This window comes from Macaca thibetana, chromosome 10 (assembly GCF_024542745.1).
Source record: "Macaca thibetana thibetana isolate TM-01 chromosome 10, ASM2454274v1, whole genome shotgun sequence".
Taxonomy (NCBI): Eukaryota; Metazoa; Chordata; class Mammalia; order Primates; family Cercopithecidae; genus Macaca; species Macaca thibetana.
In genome coordinates, this window is record NC_065587.1 from 49,244,444 (window position 1) to 49,265,070 (window position 20,627).

Consider the following 20,627-nt stretch of genomic DNA (forward strand, 5'->3'; position numbering starts at 1 on the left):
CTAGGGAAGCCAGAAAGTGGAGAGTAAATCCTGAGGTGGCCATGATTCTGCCAGCTCAGCTTTGCCCAATGAAGGGGAGAAAACAGGTGGCAGAGAGCCAGCCGCTTGTTTGCCATAGGAAGGCACTGAAAGGCTGTCCTGACCTCTAGGGGCCTCTTGTGATATGAACTTCATCATTGTAGGGAGCTGACCTTGGGGTCATGTGCTCACCACGCCAAGACCTTCACATGCGTTATGCTGATTAGTATTCACAGAATAGCCCTGGGAGGCAGGTGGAGTTATTCCCTCTGATCAGATGCTGCACTGGGGACTTGGAGAGGTGGAGTCGCACTGCCTGACCCTGGCTCTTAGCCACTGTGCCATACTCCACGGGCTGGCAGACACTGTGAAGCAGAACAGAACAGGGTATGTGAGTCACCTGACAATCATTAAGCACGTTGTAGCGAGCAGTAGGTCTGGGTAAGGTGATGGGAGGCAGCATGCGGGAGTCCCAGCCTCAGGTCACTTGCTGAAGGACAGAGGTGCACTGGAGAAAATGTGGCCTCGGAGGCAGAATCACGTCAGTGAATACCTGTGTGACTCACTCAGTTGAGCTCAGGGCCTACAAACAGGTGCAGTCAGCAGTGTGAAAACTTTTTTTTTTTTTTTTTTTTTGAGATAGTCTCTCTCTGTCACCCGGGCTGGAGTACAGTGGTGAGATCTTGGACCACTGCAACCTCCACCTCCCCGGTTCAAGTGATTCTCCTGGCCTCAGTCTGCAGAGTAACTGGGACTACAGGCATGCGCTATGACACCTGGGTAATTTTTATATTTTTGGTAGAGACGAGGTTTCACCATGTTGGCCAGGCTGGTCTCGAACTCCTGACCTCAAGTGATCCGCCCGCCTCGGCCTCCCAAAGTGTTGGGATTACAGGCGTGAGCCACTGTGTCCGGCCTGAAAACTTCTTGTCTAGCACAAACTCCCATTGTACACGTGAGAAAGCTGAGGCTCGGAAAGAATTGACTTGCCCCTTGTCACCATGGCCAGAGAGTGGTGGGATCAGGACTGGGATCCTCCCTGGGGTCCTGGTCCAGTGGATACCCCTGTGGGTCCAGAGAGAAGGTATGAACTGTGATGGAAGGGCAGTGGCGGGCCACCTGAGAGGAGGGTCCTGGGTGGGCAGAGGCATCCGGACACACCAGATGGAGAAATAGCTTAGAGCACTGTGTCTTGCTGTCTGCAACAACTCCCCAGGGGAGGGATGACAGCGGTCACGGCTGCACCTGTGAAGCCCACCACCTGGGCTCCAACCTAGCCCTGCCACTCTCCAGCCAGTGGCTCTGGGTGAGTCATGTCACCTGCCTGAACCTCCTGGACCTCAGCACCTTCCTCTCAAGGGACATTATCCCACAGCCCATTGCCTGGCCCTTAGTGCCCAATTTCACCAATATGACCAATTATGACTGCTTATTTATTTCCATTTGGAAATTTACTTTTGTTTTTTACTTTTTTTTTTTTTTTGAGATGGAGTCTCGCTCTGTTGCCCAGGCTGGAATACAGTGGCGCAATCTCGGCTCGCTGCAAGGTCCGCCTCCCGGGTTCACACCATTCTCCTGCCTCAGCCTCCCGAGTAGCTGGGAATACAGGCTCATGCCCAGCTAATTTTTTTGTATTTTTAGTAGAGACGGGGTTTCACCATGTTAGCCAGGATGGTCTGCATCTCCTGACCTCCTGATCTGCCCGCCTCGGCCTCCCAAAGTGCTGGGATTACAGGTGTGAGCCACCGCGCCTGGCTGGAAATTTACTTTTAATTCCTTTTGGCTTTCCCCTTCTCTGAGGGCTCCTTCTTTAGAGGGTCCTGCCCTGGATGAAGACAAAAGCAGATACTCCCAGGTAGTCTGGGACACACCCACGCCTCCCATGGGTCTGGAAGTGGCTGGAGGAAGAGTGAGTCTGTGGCTGATCCTTTTCCTCATCAGGAGTCAGCTCCTTGGAGCCTCCAGGGATGTCTGAAGCGGCTGCTGATTGCGGAACCAGCTGGAAGGGAAATTAGAGGGCAGATGTGGCCACAACGGAGGCTGCAGCAGTCAGAGCTTCCCCGCAGTGTAGTGGGACAGGTGCCACGCCTGGAGCCCCTCAGCCCCATGTTCAAATCCCAGCGTTCTCACTGCCTGCCTGTCGAGTGGATGTGATTCCTCCCATGGTCGGCTGAACTGGCTATGAACAGCAGCTGTCCCATGCGGGAGCCCAGGGGAAATGGAAAACATCTCCGCCCCAGGCCAGCTTCCCCTTCTCTCCCAGGCCCCGACCTGCCCTTTAGACTCAGGAGTCCCTGCTTCACCCTTTGTCCGGAACCTTCAAGAGACAACACAACTCTGATAACAGCAGTTCCGAGGCTGAGAAGGGGGGTTGTCGTGGGGACAGCGTGTTCCTGCAGCTAAGCCTTAGCCTCTTTGCCTCTCCTCAGAATGCTTCAGCCCAGGAAAGGGGAACTTGTCACTTGGGACTTACAGGGACACTGTTTTGAATGTAAACTCTCCCAAAGAGCCTCTGCCTGCTTTAGGGAAGAATGTTTGTTTGGGTTCTATGAATCAGAAACCTACTCTACCAATTTCAGGTTTAAAAAGGATGGGTCACGAGGCTATGGAGATGTTTCTCTTGGTTATTAAAAATATGTTAGGCTGGGTGCAGTGGTACATGCCTGTAATCCCAGCACTTTGGGAGGTAAAGACAGGAGGATTGCTTGAGCCCAGGAGTTGAAGACTGGCCTGGGCAACATAGTGAGACTGTGTCCCTACAAACCTACAATTTTTTTTTTTTTAGACGGTCTCGTTCTGTTGCCCAGGCTAGAGTGCAGTGGCATGATTTTTGCTCACTGCAACCTCTGCCTCCCGTGTTCAAGCGATTCTCCTGCCTCAGCCTCCCAAATAGCTGGGATTATATGCATGCACCACCACGCCTGGCTAATTTTTGTATTTTCAGTAGAGACGGGTTTTCACCATGTTGGTCAGGTTGGTCTCGTACTCCTGACCTCAAGTGATCCACTCACCTCGGCCTCCCAAAGTGCTGGAATTACAGGCATGAGACACTGCACCCGGCTTCTACAAAATTTTGTTTTTTAAATTAGCCAGGTGTGGTGGTTCCTGTAGTTCCAGCCACTTGGAGGGCATAAGTGGGGGGTGCTGAGGTGGGAGGATCCCTTGAGCCCAGGAGGTCGAGGCTACAGTGAGCTGTGTTTGTGCCACTGCACTCCAGCCTGGGTGACAGAGCAAGACCCTATCTCAAAAAAAAAAAAAAAAAAAAGTTAAATCCCAGAAAACCCAATGACACTAATTTAAAGGAAGATTTGTTGGTTCATGTAACAGAAAGTTCAGGGGTAGTACTGTGATTTGGATAGGGGTTGTCTGTCTCCAGCAAAACTCATGTTGCAATTTGATCCCCAATGTGGCAGTGATGGGAGTTAGGGCCTAGTGGGAGGTGTTTGGGCTATGGAGGTGAATTCCTCATGAATGGCTTGGAAGTGCCACCCTCTCACTGGTGAGTGAGTTCTTGCTGTCATTCTCGTGAGACTGAATTGGTTCTCCATCTAACCCATTGCTGTGAGAGTGGGTTATTATAAAGCCATGATGACCTTCAGGTTTTCCCCTGTTTTGCAGTCTCCCTTCTGTTTTCCCTTTTCCTGAATGTGGTGATGCAACGTGTAAGCCCTTGCCAGAAGTCAGGGCCATCCCTTTAAATGTCTCAGCCTGCAGAATTATAAAATGAAATAAGCCTCTTTTCTTTATGCATTACCCAGTCACAGGTATTCTTTTATAGCAACACAAAACAGACTAAGACAAGTAGAGTGGGTTTCAGGTGAAGCTTGATCCAGCCACTTAGCTCTATCACTGGGATCCAGAATCCCACAGCACCCGCTCCTCTTTCTATATGGATGTACTCCCAGAATGACCACCCCACATCCAGGTATCCATGACCTTTTAACTCAAGTAGCTGAACCAGCAGGAACATCCTGTGTCTCTTGATCCACATTTCTGAGGGAGGGAATCCAGTACCCAGGCTCATCCTTTTAGGGCATGCGTCTGAAGTCATGTTTGTGGCCAGTGAGTGAATGGTCTCTCCCGGGTCCGGTGTCCGTAGCTTGCTCAGTCATCAGTGGCCAGACCATGTGGGTCACATGCCTCCTCCACCTCCTTAGAGACAGGGTGTCTGAGAAGGGGTCACAAATAGGTCAGTCACCCCAATACCTCCCCAGAGAAGTCAGGACTCAGCTGGTGAGTCTCCAAGGACCCTGTAACTCCTCCCTGGCCTGGAAACCACCCAAAGAGGCCTATTTTGGTCTTAATTTGTAATTTTGGGAGAATTTTAAGTTTGGTTCTGGTTATAATTTTTTTTTTTTTTTTTTTTTTTTGAGACAGAGTTTTGCTCTTGTCACCTAGGCTGGAATGCAATGGTGCAATCTCGGCTCACTGCAACCTCTGCTCCCATCCGCCTCCCAGGTTCAAGCGATTCTCCTGCCTCAGCCTCCCGAGTAGCTGGGATTACAGGTGCCTGCCACCATGTCCGGCTAATTTTTGTATTTTTAGTAGAGACGGGGTTTTGCCATGTTAGCCAGGCTGGTCCTGAGCTCCTGACCTCAGGTGATCCACCCCCGTGAGCCTCCCAAAGTGCTGGGATTACAGTCGTGAGCCACCACACCCGGCCCTGGTTAGAATTTTTATGCCTGGGTATTTCCTGATGTTTTGTTTCTGGTTCATTCAGGAGGAGAAATTCAGACTTCGGTTCAGGAAATGGTTTTAATCACTGTCCCCAAGAAATCGGCCAACAAGTACACGTGTCCACCATGAGGTGGAAAACCCAGAATCATTTTCAGATGGCTGTTAACCAGCGGCAGGATGGCTGCTGCAAGCAAATGCTGTATTATTATTTTTTTAATTTCATACCAGGAAAAGGGTTTTATCTTCAAAACAATGTATCCACGTCACTAATCGGTCTGGAAGAACTTGTTTGGCCAAATTTAGAACCCACAATAAGGTCAGAGAGAATAAATTTAGAACTGAACTCTGAGCTCTCAGGGCCAGCAGTTCCGTTTGGCACTGTGTACTTGCTAACTCCATCTGCCACCTTGAGCTTGACTGTATTTCCCCTTTACCTCCCAGGTCCACCAGAATTTGCAGGATAACGTAGCCCTGGAGAGTAAGACCTGGCATCTAAACCTGTCTTCACCATTTAGAAGCTGCGTGACTCTAGGAACGTGTTTCACCTCTCTGAGCCTTAGTTTCATCATCTTTTAAAGAAGGATGGAGGTAATAATAACATCTTATAAAATAACACGTTGCAAAGATTGATTAGAATTTTTTTTTTTTTTTCTTGAGACAGAATCTTGCTCTGTTTCCCAGGCTGCAGTGCAGTGGGGCAGTTACAGCCCACTGTAACGTTGATCTCCTGAGTCTAATCAATCCTCCCACCTCAGCCTCCTGAGTAGTAGGCATGTGCCACCACACCTGGCTAATTTTTAAAAATTTTATTTTGTAGAGATAGGATCTCACTCTGTTGTCCAGGCTATTTTGTAGAGATAGGATCTCACTCTGTTGTCCACTCTGCTGTCTCACTTTGTTGTCCATCTCACTCTGAGCCCAGGTCTTGAACTCCTGGGCTCAAGTGATCCTCCCAGCTTGGTCTCCCAAAGTGCTGGGATTACAGGTGTGAGCCACCTCTCCCAGTTCAACCATTCTGATTTCTGTCTCTGAATTTGAGTACTCTAGGAACCTCATATAAAAGGAATCGTACAATACTTGTCCTTGTGTAATGGGCACGTTGTCTTAGCATAATGTCTTCATGGTTCATCCATGTTGTCACATGGGTCAAAATTTTCTTCCTTTTTAAGGCTGAATAATATCTCCTTGCATATATACACACCACATTTTGTTTATCTATTCATTTGTCAGTGGACATTTGGGTCTCTTGCACCTTTTGGCTATGATGGATAATATGGCTGTGAATATAGATGTACAAATATTTGTTAGAGTCCCTGCTTTTGCTTCTTTTGGATATATACACAGAAGTTTGATTAAGACATTTTATGGAGGCTGGGTGTGGTGTCTTACACCTATAATCCCAGTACTTTGGGAGGCAGGAGGTAGGAGGATCACTTGAGCCCAGGAGTTTGAGACCAGCCTGGGCAACAGACTGAGGCCCTGTTACTACAAAAAAAAAAAAAAAAAAAAAAAAAAATTAGCCAGGCATGGTGGTGCACCTGTAGTCCTAGCTACTTAAAAGGGAGGCTGATGCAGAAGGATCCCTTGAGCCCAAGAGTTCAAGGTTGTAGTGAAGTATGATCGCACCACTGCACTCCAGCCTGGGTAACAGGTAAGACCCTGTCTGTCTCTAAAAAATGAAAAAGATATTTACCCTATGTTTGGCATATAGTAAACGCTTAACACATTGTAGCCAATAAAACCAGTATTAGAAAAATACTGGGTGAAATTTTTAAAGTGCAGATTTAAGAATGAGATGTTATTTTTGCCTGTCAAATTAACAATAACTAAAAGGTAATAATCCTCAATGCAGCTGGGATGTGGTAAGATGGGTCTCTCTCTCTCTCTTTTTTTTTTTTTTTTTGAGATAGAGTCTCACTCTGTTGCCCAGGCTAGAGTACAGCAGTGTGATCTTGGCTCACTGCAACCACCACCTCCTGGGTTCAAGCAATTCTCCTGCCTCAGCCTCCCGAGTAGCTGGGATTACAGGCATGTGCCACCATGCCTGGCTAATTTTTGTATTTTTAGTAGAGATGAGGTTTTGCCATGTTGGCCAGGCTAGTCTCGAACTCCTGACCTCAAGTGATCCGCCTGCCCAGGCCTCCTAAAGTGCTGGGATTATAGGCGTGAACCACCACGCCTGGCCTCTTTCTTTGTGTGTGTGGAGAGATGGGGTCTCACTATGTTGCCAGGGCTGGTCTTGAACTCCTGGGCTCAAGCGATCCTCCAACCTTGGCCTCCCAAAGTGTTGGGACTATAGGTATGAGCCACCTCGCTTGGCCATAGGGTTCTCTCATACACATCTGTAGCTAATCTTTCTAGAAAGCAACTTGCAGTGCTAAATATGGTATATCAAGGCTCTTGGAAGTGATCATACTATTTGATCAATCATTTAACTTCTGAGAATTCATCCCAAAGACAGAGCCTCAAACATAGACCAAGATTTGGGTCTAGAGATGTTTATCACAGCAATCTTTATAATATTGTGGAAGCAACCTCTATTTCCATCCATAGGAAACGGTTTAAAAACTAATGTATGGACTATTTTGCAGTCATTAGAAATGCCTGGCTGGGCACGGTGGCTCATGCCTGTAATCCCAGCACTTTGAGAGGCCAAGGCGGGCGGATCACGAGGTCAGGAGATCGAGACCATCCTGGCTAACACGGTGAAACCCTGTCTCTACTAAAAAATAGAAAAAATTAACCAGGTTTGCTGGTGAGCGCCTGTAGTCCCAGCTACTCGGGAGGCTGAGGCAGGAGAATGGTGTGAACCCGGGAGGCGGAGCTTGCAGTGAGCCGAGATCACGCTACTGCACTCCAGCCTGGGCAACAGAGCGAGATTCCGTCTCAAAAAAAAAGAAATGCTTACGAGTTGACTGGGCGCGGTGGCTCACGCCTTGTAATCCCAGCACTTTGGAAGGCCAAGGTGGGTGGATCACGAGGTCAGGAGTTTGAGACCAGCCTGACCAATGTGGTGAAACCGCGTCTCTACTAAAAGTACAAAAATTAGCCGGGTGTGGTGGCGGATGCCTGTAATCCCAGCTACTCAGGAGGCTGAGGCAGGAGGATCATTTGAACACAGACAGGAGTTTGAGGCCCACCTGGGCAACACAGCAAGACTCTGCCTCTAAAATGAGGCAATGAAACAGGAAACTGTATACACTATATTGTTTTATGAAAAAGAGATAAATATTGTATATATTTCTCCTATAAAATAGGTACTGTTTGCATTTACTGTTGCTGAACCTTCACTAAGCTCTATATATACTTTCTCTTGTTTACTCCTCCCAACAATCAAAGAGGTAGGTACTATTGTTACACCATTTTACAGATGAGGAAACAGAGGTTCCAAGTGGTAACATGATTCTCAGGGTTACACAGCCAGCAAATAGCAGAGCTAGGATTCAAACCCAGGCCCTTCAACTCCAAAGAGTATGAAAGAAGGGGACAGCCTGGCCAACATGGTGAAACCCTGTCTCTACTAAAAATACAAAAATTAGCCGGGCATGGTGATGTGGGCCTATAGTCCCAGCTGCTCAGGAGGCTGAGGCAGGAGAATCGCTTGAACCCAGGAGGCAGAGGTTGCAGTGAGCCGAGATCACACTACTGCACTCCAGCCTGGGCAACAGTGAGACTCCGTCTCAAAAAGGAAAGAACAATTCTGCAGTCAACCCTAATCTAACCATAGGAGTGATTTTTACTTTCTTCTTCATAGTTGTCTGTATTTTTTTCCCAAACTGGGAGGAGGTAGAGGGAGCAATTTACTAGATAAAAAGGGAAAGAAAGAAAGAATTGCTAGTTTCAAGCAGGCATCTTTGAAGATAAAACATGAAGGTCTCGTGCCTCATGCCACGAACTCAGTTCGTGTTCATCTTTTTTCTGGTTAAAGAAGAGCAGAGTGTCCTGGCTGAGTCTTTTGGCTGATTACTTAATAATGGGAGGGTGTGCTGTGGACACACACACACACACACACACACACACACAGAGCCCACGCCAACTGAGACAGGAGGGAGACAAAACCCAGCAGTAGCCAAAACTCTGCTAGATCGATGCAGACTGTTACAGGCGCAGCTTTCCAAAAAGCAGAGCTCAGTGAAATAAATATTTTTCCTGTGAGAAGAGGCTTAAGTCGGCGATCTTAACAACCCCCCAATTCATTCCAGATCCACTCAGAGCAGCTGGCGTCAGCGGGCCCATCTTGATACACTTAGGTTTGCTTGCTAACTGCAGTGAGCCCGTGTGTCTGGCTGCTTTCACCCACTGGGCAGTGTGCCCTGGGGCACTGGGCAGGGGGGCAAGGAGGAGTTTGTCCCTGGGGAACCCTCTTCCCACTCCCTCAGCTCCCCACAACTTCTGGGGGTTTCTCACTTTTTTTTCCCCTGTAAAACCACTATTTAATCTAAACTGGAGGCCTGAGAACTCAACCTCTTCTTGGCAAAAGGCTCCATTCTCTTAGTCCTGGAGACAATATGCAGGAAGAATGTACAGTCAGGGACTCAGGAAACATACAAATGGAAAGTCTGGGTTACCTCAAAAAGCGGGAGCTTCACTACCCAGGGAGAAATTCATTGATTGGTTCATTTACAATGGTTGGCTGGGTGCAGTGGCTCATGCCCATAATCCCAGCACTTTAGGGGGCCGAGTTGGGCGAATGGATGGCTTGAGGCCAGGATTTTGAGACCCGACTTGGCAACACAGCGAAACCCCATCTCTACTAAAAATCCAAAAAGTAGCTGGTGTGGTGGTGCATGCCTGTAGTCCCAGCTACTCGGGGAGTTGAGGTGGGAGAATCACCTGAGTTTGGGAAGTTGAGGCTGCAGTGAGTGGTGCTGGCGCCATTGCATACCAACCTAGGGGAAAGATTGAGATGCTGTCTCAAAACAAACAAACAAAAACTGCCAAACATGCAAAAACAAAGCAATGTTTAATTGAATCACCTCCTAAGTGTAAGATGTGGAACAAAGCTGATATAAGAGAGGACAAAGCCACTGGAGATACAGATTCATTCATTCATCTATCCCTCCATTCATTCGTTCATGGAAATTTGCTGAGTGCCTCCTATATGTTAGGTCGTCTCCTCCTAGTGCTGAGGACTTAGTAGTGAACCACGCAGACAAAAACCCTACCTCCTGGGTGGGTCATGAGGTCAGGAGTTCGAGACCAGCCTGGCCAACAGAGTGAAACCCCGTCTCTACTAAAAATACAAAAATTAGCCGGGCGTGATGGCGGGCACCTGTAGTCCCAGCTACTTGGGAAGCTGAGGCAGGAGAATCAATTGAACCCGGGAGATGGAGGTTGCAGTGAGCCGAGATCGCGCCACTGTACCCCAGCCTGGGCGACAAGAGCAAAATTTCATCTAAAAAGAGAAAAAACTGTGCTTCCTAGTACTTGCCTCCTAGCACTTCTAGTTGGGATGACAGACATCAGACAAGGACAAGGTAATGTATGGAATGTCAGATGGTATTAAACGCTAAAGAGAAAAATAAAGCAGGAAAAGGGAATTGGGAGATAGGGGGCTCGGTGGTCACACTTACAGATGAGGGGCCAGGAAAGGCTCCATGAGAGGGTATATTGAAGTCACAACCTGCAGGAGATGAGGGGAGCGCATTAAATAACAGTGACCCCTGGATCACGCAAGTCCCTTTTCAATGATCTTTCAGTGCTGATTATGCCAATGAGAAATACCCCAGGCGGGTGGATTGCTTGACTCTAGGAGTTTGAGACCAGTCTGGGCAACATGGCAAAACCCTGTCTCTACAAAAAAAATACAAAAAGTAGCCGAGTGTGGTGGTGCATGCCTGTAGTCCCACCTACTTGGGAGGCTGAGGTGGGAGAATTGCTTAAACCCGGGAGGCAGATGTTTCAGTGAGCCAAGATGGCATCACTGCACTCTAGCCTGGACAACAGAGGGAGACCCCGTCTCAAAAAAAAAAAAAAAAAAAAAAAAAAAAAAAAAAAAAAAAAAAAGCCAAGTGTGGTGGCATATGCCTGTAATCCCAGGAGGCTGAGGCAGGAAAATTGCTTGAACCCAGGAGGCAGAGGTTGCAGTGAGCCAAGATCGTGCCACTGCACTCCAGCCTGAGTAATAGAGGGAGACTGTCTCAAAAAAAAAAAAAAAAAAAAAAAAGTATAGAATTTAGTGGGGTTTTTTTTTTTTTGTTTTGGTTTTGTTTTTTGGCATATTCACAAAGCTGTGCAACCATCACCACTAGCAGTTTTACCCCAAAAAGAAACCCCATACCTATTAGTAATGACTCCCATTCTCCCCTCCCCCAACTTCTGGCAATGACTGATCCACTTTCTGTCTCTCTGGATTTGCCTGCTCTGGACTTGGATGTCAGCGGAGCCATACCTTCTGTGGCCTGCTGTGTCTGCCTCTTTCACTTAGCGTACCGTTTTCAAGGTTCATCTGTCTCGCAGCCTGCATCAGGGCTTGGTCTCTTTTATATGGCCCTATCGTGTCCCTTTGTATGACTGTCCCACATTTTGTTTACCCACTCATCAGCTCATAAACATTTGAGCTGTTTTTACTTCTTGGCTACTATGAATAACGATGCTCTGAATGTCTGTGTACAGGTTTTGCGTGGACATATGTTGACATTGCTCTTGGATGTATACTTAGGAGTGGAATTGCTGGGTCGTATTTACATGTAACCATTTGCTTAATTTCATACTTAACCATTTGAGGAACTGCCAAGCTGTTTTCCAAACCAGCTGTGTGCTCTTACTTGTCACCAGCAGTGTACCAGGGTTTTAGTTGCCCCACATCCTCTCCAGCGCTTGCTGTGGTCTGTCTTTTGGATGATGGCCACCCTAGTGTGTGTGTGTGTGTGTGTGTGTGTGTGTGTGTGTGTGTATAGTGGTATCTCCCTGGGGATTTGAGCTGCATGCCCAGTCGTCAGGACTTCGGTCAAGGCTGTGCTTATGGGTATAGAGAGGGCTCGGCGATTTCTTTTTTCTTTCCTTTTCTTTTCTTTATTTTATTTTATTTTTTAGACAGAATCTCTGTCACCCAGGCTGGAGTGCTGTTGTGCAATCTTGGCTCACTGCAACCTCCACCTCCCAGGCTCAAGCGATTCTCCTGTCTCAGTCTCCCGAGTAGCTAGGATTACAGGCGCCTGCCACCATGCCTGGCTAATTTGTGTATTTTCAGTAGGGATGGGGTTTCACCATGTTGGCCAGGCTGGTCTTGAACTCCTGGCCTCAAGTGATCCACCTGCCCCAGCCTCCCAAAGTGCTGGGATTATAGGTATGAGCCACCGTGCCCAGCCTCGGTGATTTCTTGAGGGACAGTCAGTGGGGCCTCAGGGTTTGGAACCTGGGAGGATTTGGGAGTGGGATAGGGCTGGGGAGAGTACATGCCAGGGACAGAACTGGGAGACTGGACCCACCCTCTTCCTGGGCCCAGGGTCACCTCCTCCCTTAACAGTGTAAGGCCTTGGTCTCAGGCTTCATTTTAGACCAAGAGAAAGAGGTTCTACAGCAGAACTCTAAATACAAATCCTTCCTCAGGGAAGCCAATGCAAAGGGAATCTTGAGGAGGGAGCTCCACTCAGGCCTATGCCGGACTCCAAGGGGGAGTTCAAAGACATAAGGTTTTGTCTTTGCCCCGCCGTATCCGCAAGAACATAACGCATGTACCATCTACTTTCCCCAAAGTTGTGATTTTCTGTTCAGGTTCCTGATTCCCTAATTGGCCTGTAGCTCCCAGAGCAGCAGATCTGGGCTCCTCCCTATCTTCTTTGGTGTGTGGGCAGTTCATTGAAGAACACTGGTGCATTGGTGTTAGTTCTCAGCTGGTTTCTAATATTTAACATATACAGTGTTTCTTGAGCTATTACTATGTGTCCTTACGACGCATACCCTGCTCTGATGATTTCCGTGCATTTTATTTCCACTGCTCTTTCACAGAGGAGGAAACCGAGGATATAAGAGGTGAGCAAGGGAGTGTGGACAGCGTTCCACAGCCAGTGGATGGAATTGCCAAGATTTGAGCATCATTCCGTCTGACTCCAGAGCCTTTGTCTCTAACCACTAGACTATACTGGGAGGGTAGATTGAGTAGGAGCCTTCCATTTTCAGGCTTCCTTGACAGAGGGTGTATTGGTTTTCTATGGCTGTGTAACAAATGATCCCAGACCTAGCAGCTTAAAACAATATCCGTGTATGAGCTCACAGCTGTGTTGGTCCAGAGTCTGCTCATCACAAGGCTGAAATGCAAGATGTTGGTCAGGTTGAGTTCTTGTCTGGAGGATCTGGGGACAAATCCCCTTCCAAGGTCATTCAGTTCCGTGGGGCCATAGGACTGAGGTCCCCATTTCCTTGCTAGCTGTCACTGGGGGGCTCCTTTCAGCTTCTAGAGGCCTCCCGTATTCCCCACCATGTGGCCACCTTCATCTCCAAAGCCTGCAATGGAAAATCTCTCTCACGCTGAATCCCTCTCATACTTTGGACCTCCTTGGCCAGTAAGAGCCAGTATTATAGGAGGCTGAGGCAGGAGAATCGCCTGAACCCGGGAGGCGGAGGTTGCAGTGAGCCGAGATCATGCCACTGCACTCCAGTCTAGGCCACAGAGCGAGAGTCAGTCTCAAAAAAAAAAAAAAAAAAAAAAAAAAGCCAGTCCTATTTGAGGGCTCTCTAATTAGGTCCGGCCCACCCAGGCTAATCCCCCTTTTGTCATATACGGTAACCATGGCAGTCAGATCATAATATTCCCAGGTTCTGCCCACAATCAAAGGGGTGGAACCTGTGAATATTATGGGCTTAGAGAAGTAGAGTGTCTTTGGAATCATCTTAATATGCCACTCACAGGGACTGGGGAAGGTCTTGGGTGCTGATAATAACAATAGCAATAGCAATAGTGATATTAGTACTTCTTTTCTTTTGCTTAGAACTTTGTGGATTACAGACTCATTCTACATCTGTAATCCTGCAGGAGGCTGTGATGGACTGAATGGGTCATTCTGAAATTCATATGTTGAGGTTGGACATGGTGGCTCACACCTGTAATCCCAACACTTTGGGAGGCCAAAGTGGGCAAATTGCTTAAGCCCATGAGTTCAAGATCAACCTGAGCAACTTGGTGAAATCTCTTCTCTACTAAAAGTACAAAAAGTTAGCCGGGTGTGGTGGTGCATGCCTGTGGTCCCAGCTACTCAGGAGGCTGAGATGGGAGGATTGTTTGAGCCCGGGATGTGGAGGTTGCAGTGAGCAGAGATTGTGCCACTGCACTGCAGCCTGGCGACACTGTGTGAGACACTATCTCAAAAAAAAAAAAAAAAATTCCTATGTTGAACCCAAACCCCCATGTACTGTGATTAGGAGGTGGGGCCTTTGGGAGGTGAATAGATCTCGAAGGTGGAGGCCTCGTGAATGGAATTAATGGGGTTAGTGCTTTTTTTTTTTTTTTTTTTTTTTGAGATGGAGTCTCGCTCTGTCACCCAGGCTGGAGTGCAGTGGCCGGATCTCAGCTCACCGCAAGCTCCGCCTCCCGGGTTTATGCCATTCTCCTGCCTCAGCCTCCCGAGTAGCTGGGACTACAGGCGCCTGCCACCTCGCCCGGCTAATTTTTTGTATTTTTTAGTAGAGACGGGGTTTCACCGTCTCAGCCAGGATGGTCTGGATCTCCTGACCTCGTGATCCGCCCGTCTCGGCCTCCCAAAGTGCTGGGATTACAGGCTTGAGCCACCACGCCCGGCCAACTAGTGCTCTTATAGCAGAGGTTCCAGAGTGTTCTCTTGCCTTTTCCCTCCAAGTGGGGATGAAATGAGAGGACCATAGTCTGCAACCTGGAAGAGGGCCCTCACCAGAACCTGACTATGCGGTCATCCTGATCTCCAACTCCTTGCCTCCAGAACCATGAGAAATAACCCCCAACCCCCACCCGCCGGCTTATGGTTCTCTGTTACACACAGACTGCAGGCTGTAACATATGTGCCTGTATCCCCATTTCACCCATGGGGCGAGTACTGCTCAGACAGGAGACTGCCTAGCTAGCCTGGCTGGGCCTGGAGCCCAGATCTTTTGACCCCAGGCCAGGGCTTTTGGCGCCCAGAGCATTCCCTGCCCCCACTGGAAGCCTCAAACCTCATTACCATCCTTGGAAGGGGGCAAAGTATCTGCTTCCAGCCAGCCTAGCCCTCGGGGAGCACTTCCCTGTAAACTCACCCCATTGGGTCATCCAAATGGCTTTTACAGGAATTGCCTGTGGGCGAGCAACCTCACCTCATTAAGCAGGAAAAGCAATAAAGCCCAAGGGCTGCAGAATCAGGATAGCTCCTGGGCAGGAAGCGCCCAGTCCCTGGGAGTGGGGGGCACAGGCAGGCTGGGCCAGGCTTGGCTGTATGGCCAAGACCAAGGGTCCATGCTCTCCAGAGGGGAAAGTGTCAGGACTGTCACCATTGTCCCACCTCTGAGTGTGCCAGGCATCCTTCCTGGGGGCCTATATATATATATATATATTTTTTTTTTTTCAGTCGGCTTGCTCTGTAGCCAGGCTGGAGTGCAGTGGCATGATCTCAGCCCACTGCAACCTCTACCTCCTGGGTTCGAGCGATTCTCCTGCTTCAGCCTCCTGAGTAGCTGGGATTACAGGCACCCACCACCACACCTGGCTAATTTTTGTATTTTTAGTAGAGACGGGGTTTTGCCATGTTGGCCAGGCTCGTCTCCAACTCCTAACCTCAGGTGATTTGCCCACCTCGGCCTCCCAAAGTGCTGGGATTATAGGCATGAGCCACCGTGCCCTGCCCCTGATTCAATAACATCATATCCTTATAAGAAGAGGGAAGACCTGTGAAGACAGAGACACTGGGAAGTACCATGGGACAACAGAAGCAGAGACTGGCATCATGCAGTTACAAGACCAGAAATGTCAAGGATTGGTGGCCATCACGGGGAGCTCAGAAGAGGCAAGGAAGGATTCTTTCCTAGATCCTTTAGAGCAGGAGTCCCCAGCCCCTGGGCCATGGACTTGTACTCGTCCATGGCCTCTTAGGAACTGGGCCACAGAGCAGGAGGTTAGCAGCAGGCAGGTGAGCGAAGCTTCATCTGTATTTAGAACCACTCCCCATCGCTTGCATTACCTCCTGTCAGATCAGTGGAGGCATTCGATTCTCAAAGGAGCACAAACCCTGTTATGAGCTATGCATGCGAGGGATCTTGGCTGCATGCTCCTTATGAGAATCTAATGCCTGATCATCTATCACTGTCTCCCATCACCCCCAGATGGGAACGTCTAGTTGCAGGAAAACAAGCTTAGGCTCCCACTGATTCCACATTAGGGAATGTGAGTTGTATGATTATTTAATTATATATTACAATGTAGTAGTAGAAATAAAGGGCACAATGAGTGTAATGCACTTGAATCACCCCAAAACCACCCACCCAACCCCCACCCTGGTCGGTGGAAAAATTGTCTTCCACAAAACTTGTCCCTGGTGCCAAAAAGGTTGGGGACCGCTGCTTTAGAGGGAGCATGGCCCTGCCAACACCTTGATTTAGACTTCTAACCTCCAGAACTCGAAGACAATAAGTTTCCCTTGTTTTAAGCCACCCAGTTTGTAGCTTTTTTTTTTTTTTTTTTTTTTTACAACAGCCCCAGGAAACCATAGAGTACTCTGAATTATTTATTTATTTATTTATTTATTTATTTATTGAGATGGAGTTTTGCTATTGTCACCCAGGCTGGAGTGCAGTGGCATAATCTCAGCTCACTGTAACCTCTGCCTTCCAGGTTCAGGCAATTCTCCTACCTCAGCCTCCAGAGTAGCTGGGATTACAGATGCCCACCACCACGCCCAGCTAATTTTTATATTTTTAGTAGAGATGGGGGTTTCTCCATGTTAGTGAGACTGGTCTAAAACTCCTGACCTCAGGTGATCCACCCGCCTTAGCCTCCCAAAGTGCTGGGATTACAGGTGTGAGCCACGGTACCCGGCCACTACCCTGGATTTTAACCTTAGCAGCACAAAGTGGTAAGATAAGCTATACATTGTATTTTGTGTTTTCCTTTTAATAAAGAGAAAAAGAGCAAGTCCTCGCAATTGAAAATGACTGTAAGATAATGCAGTGGCTTCCTATGTATAGATGAGGACCTGGAGGCTCAAAGAGGATAAGTGACTTGTCCAAGATCACATAGTGAGAATGAGGCAAAGGCTAGACTTGAACTTGTGTTGACTCCATGGCCTCTGCTCACCTCTGTGTCAGTGTGTGGTTGTGTATCTCACAGGTTATTGGCATGTCTGTAAAGAGTCCCAAAATCCTAGTCCCTAGATGTCACTTTTCTTTTTTTCCTTTTGAGATGGAGTTTTGCTCTTGTCGCCCAGGCTGGAGTACAGTGGTGTGATCTCACCTCTGCCTCCCCAGTTCAAGTGATTCTCCTGCCTCAGCCTCCCAAGTAGCTGGGATTACAGGCGCCCACCACCATGCCCGGCTAATTTTTGTATTTTTAGTAGAGACAGGGTTTTGCCATGTTGGCCAAGCTGGTCTCAAACTCCTGACCTCAGGTGATCTGCCTGCCTCAGCCTCCCAAAGTGTTGATTACAGGCGTGAGTCACTGCACCCGGTCCCCTTTTCTTTTTCACATGAGCTCAAAACTTAGTACTATCCTTTTCCTTATGGGAACTACCTATGCTAGCCACATTTCCTGTAATGTGAGCCCCTGTGAAGCAAGCCTTCTTTCCCTGGTGATCTTCATTACAAAATTGGAGATGCATTCCCAACAAAATCATCTCCCAGTAGACCCAAGTAAGAATGTTTGGCAAAGTAGAAATTAATTAATAAACAACTTGTAGCACACAAACTCTAGTGTCTGCCTGGAATGTTTTGCAACACTTTTGGAAATTCTAGAATTACAATCCCAGCACAAGCTGTTTATTTCAGGCTGTCAGGCCACATACATATCTCACATGCTTGAGAATCTACTGACTCCACTCTGAGCATCAGGAATGGAGCCCCTCTTCCTTTTGTGTGGGCATTTATAGTGGCTAGTAGAGCAGGGTTGCAATACCTGGGAAGACCAGGAGGGGTCTGCTTCCAACAGGAAATGGATTTAAAGCTGAAGGTTCTTGAAATTCAAGGCTTTGGGTTCTAGAAAATAAGTCTGTTCCTTTGGGAGGAAATCCACTCTCCTCAGGATGTAGGTTTAACCATCTGATTCACTTAGTCCCAGGTCAGACATGGTGGCTCCCACCTGTAATTCCAGCACTTCAGGAGGCCCAGGAGGGTGAATCACTTGAGCTCAGGAGTTTGAGACCAGACTGGGCAACATCGCAGCAAAACCCTATCTCTAACCAAAAATACAAAAATCTTCTGGCATGGTGGTGCACACCTATAGTCCCAGCTACTCAGGAGGCTGAGGCAGGAGGATCACTAGAGCCCAGGAAGTTGAGGTTGCAGTGAGCTGTGACTGCACCACTGCACTCCAGCCTGGGCGACATAGTGAGACCCTGTCTATAAATAAATACATAAATACATGAAGTTGCTCAGTCCTGGGAATGGAACAAAGATGTGAAAGAAAATCTGACTTTTCCTGCCTCCCTACCTAGACACGATCCTGCCCCAGGGAGGCACTTCAGCTGGGGTCAGAGTGCCTGGGACAGTCTCCCTCTCCAATCGGCACCAGGATGAAAAAGAAACTGCGTATTTCACTGTCAAAAGAAAAACTAGAACAGCATGCCGGCTTGATGTGTCTCTTGTAAATTGTTTACCTCTGGAGGACCAGATGGCTCATCTCTTGTTGAACCCTTGACCACTTCCCGTGCTGTTAACAGCCTCCACTAGCAAACAGACCCGGCTCCACTGGCTCACGTGGCTGTGCGGGAGTCCCAAGGCCGGCTGGCGTGTGGGGAGTTGCGGGCATTCCAGAGGGCTGACTCAGCAGTCCTGGGCTCTGGATGCTTGAGGAAATGCAAGACAGGAAGGATCTAGGTTGGGCAAATGGTCAGGTGTGGCAGGGATGGACAGCAGCTGGAGGGAGCAGGGATGGGCTTGAACTGCCCATGCCTACAGGGTTCCCAGTGCCCTTAGGCTATGGCCCTAGCATCTCACCCACCTACAGAGTCCTTCTAACGTAGTCCCCATTCACCTCACCCGCTCACCTCTTACCACTCAGATGCCTTGGAATGTCAGCGTTTCCCCTGGCCCCACCTCGCCCTGGCTACGTGTTGGGTGGAGTGGGAGAGGCCGCATCTCCCGCTGCTGCCTTACAGGCCTGTGGAGGATCCACAGACACAGGATGGATTACGAACAGGCTTTGTCCTGACTATGATATGATCTGACTGTGGTTTTTTTTTTGAGGGGTAGAACGGGACACAATGGTGCTCTTGCCTTCCTGGGCAGTGGGCAGCGAGCTTTTGGCCGTCCCTGCCTGGGTTCCATCCTTAGACACCACAGAGCAAGGCCTCTCTGGAGCTGGCTGCTGGAATTTTTTTTGTAAACTACTTTATAATAAGAAATAGGGGCAGGGCGCGGTGGCTCATGCCCGTAATCCCAGCACTTTGGCAGGCTGAGGCAGGCGGATTGCCTGAGGTCAGGAGTTCGAGACCAGTCTGGTCAACATGGTGAAACCCTGTCTCTACTAAAAATACAAAAAAATTAGCTGGGCTTGGTGGCGTGTACTTGTAATCCTAGCTACTCAGGAGGCTGAGGCAGGGGAATTGCTTGAACCATGGAGGTGGAGGTTGCAATGAGCCGATATTGCGCCCCTGCGCTCCAGCGTGGGTGACAAGAGAGAAACTTCGTCTCAAAAAAAAAAAAAAAAAAAAAAAGGGCTGGGTGGCTGGGTGCCGTGGCTCACACCTGGAATCCCAACACTTAGGGAGGTTGAGGTTGAGGATCACTTGAGCCCAGGAGTTTGACAGTAGTCTGGGCAACATGGTGACACCCCATCTCTACAAAAAAAAAAAAAAAAAAAAGAAGAAGAAAGAAAAAAAAAGCAAACAAAAAAACCAAAACAGAAATTAGCTGGGCATGGTGGCACATGCCTGTAGTCCCAGCTACTCAGGAGACTGAGGTGGGAGGATTGCTTGAGCTCAGGAGGCAGAGGTAGCAATGAGCCAAGATTGTACCACTGCACTCCAGCCTGATGATAGGGCCAGATCTTGCCAAAAAAAAAAAGAAGAAGAAGAAAAGAAGAGAAAGATGTACCAATCCAGGTCATAAAAAGTATTACATGTTTATATTAAACAAATTAATGCATTTAACATGTATGCATGTTCTCCTTGAGCAACTAAAGTGGTAATTTGTTTCTGTGCACAAGAAAAGCCTAGAATTAATATATCTATTTTAGCAGTTATAAAATACTATGTTTTTAGTGTCAAAAATGTGCCTTAAGAATTTTTGGTTGGGGTCAGGTGCAGTGGCTCATGCCTGTCATCCCAGCGCTTTGGGAGGCTGCAGTGGGAGGATTACATGAAGCCAGGAGTTCCAAACCAGCCTGGGCAATATAGTGACAAACTAATGGACTTTTAAATTTTTTGTTTATTTTAAAATTTTTTTTACAGATGTGGTCTCACTCTGTTGCCCAGGCTGGAGTGCAGTGGCACAATCCTAGCTCACTGCAACCTTGAACTCCTGGGCTCAAGAAATCCTGCTGCCTTAGCCTCCCAAGTAGCTGGGACTACAAGCACGTACCACCATGCCCAGGTAATTTGTAAAAATTTAGTTTTAATTTAAAAATTTTACTTATGAGTGACCATGGCCCAGGACATAGCCTCAGGGGCTCCTGAGAACATGTGCCCAATTTTTTTTTTACTTCTCTCTATGTTGCCCAGGCTGGTCTCAAACTCCTGGCTTTAAGCGGTCTTCCCACCTCGGCCTCCCAAAGTGGTGGGATTTGGCCAGACATGGTGGCTCACGGATGTAATCCCCACACTTTGGGAGGCCACGGCGGG

At 48.3% G+C, this 20,627-nt stretch overlaps 1 protein-coding gene across 7 annotated transcripts in view; it reads left to right on the plus strand.

The window, feature by feature from the left end:
- The window catches only part of RIPOR3 (RIPOR family member 3), a 105,264-nt gene that overhangs the window by 26,383 nt on the left and 58,254 nt on the right, over nt 1-20,627 (plus strand). For 3 of the 7 annotated variants that reach the window (XM_050807440.1, XM_050807435.1, XM_050807439.1), the window contains exons 2-3: nt 4,417-4,524; nt 5,137-5,283. The exons of 2 other annotated variants lie outside the window; for them this stretch is intronic. In XM_050807440.1, coding sequence (XP_050663397.1) covers nt 5,278-5,283 — 6 coding nt within the window. In that variant the 5' untranslated portion in view covers nt 4,417-4,524; nt 5,137-5,277. Of the gene's footprint in view, nt 1-4,416; nt 4,525-5,136; nt 5,284-20,237; nt 20,380-20,627 lie in introns of all 7 variants that reach the window. 2 more of the 7 variants (XM_050807438.1, XM_050807436.1) reach the window with 2 other exon arrangements.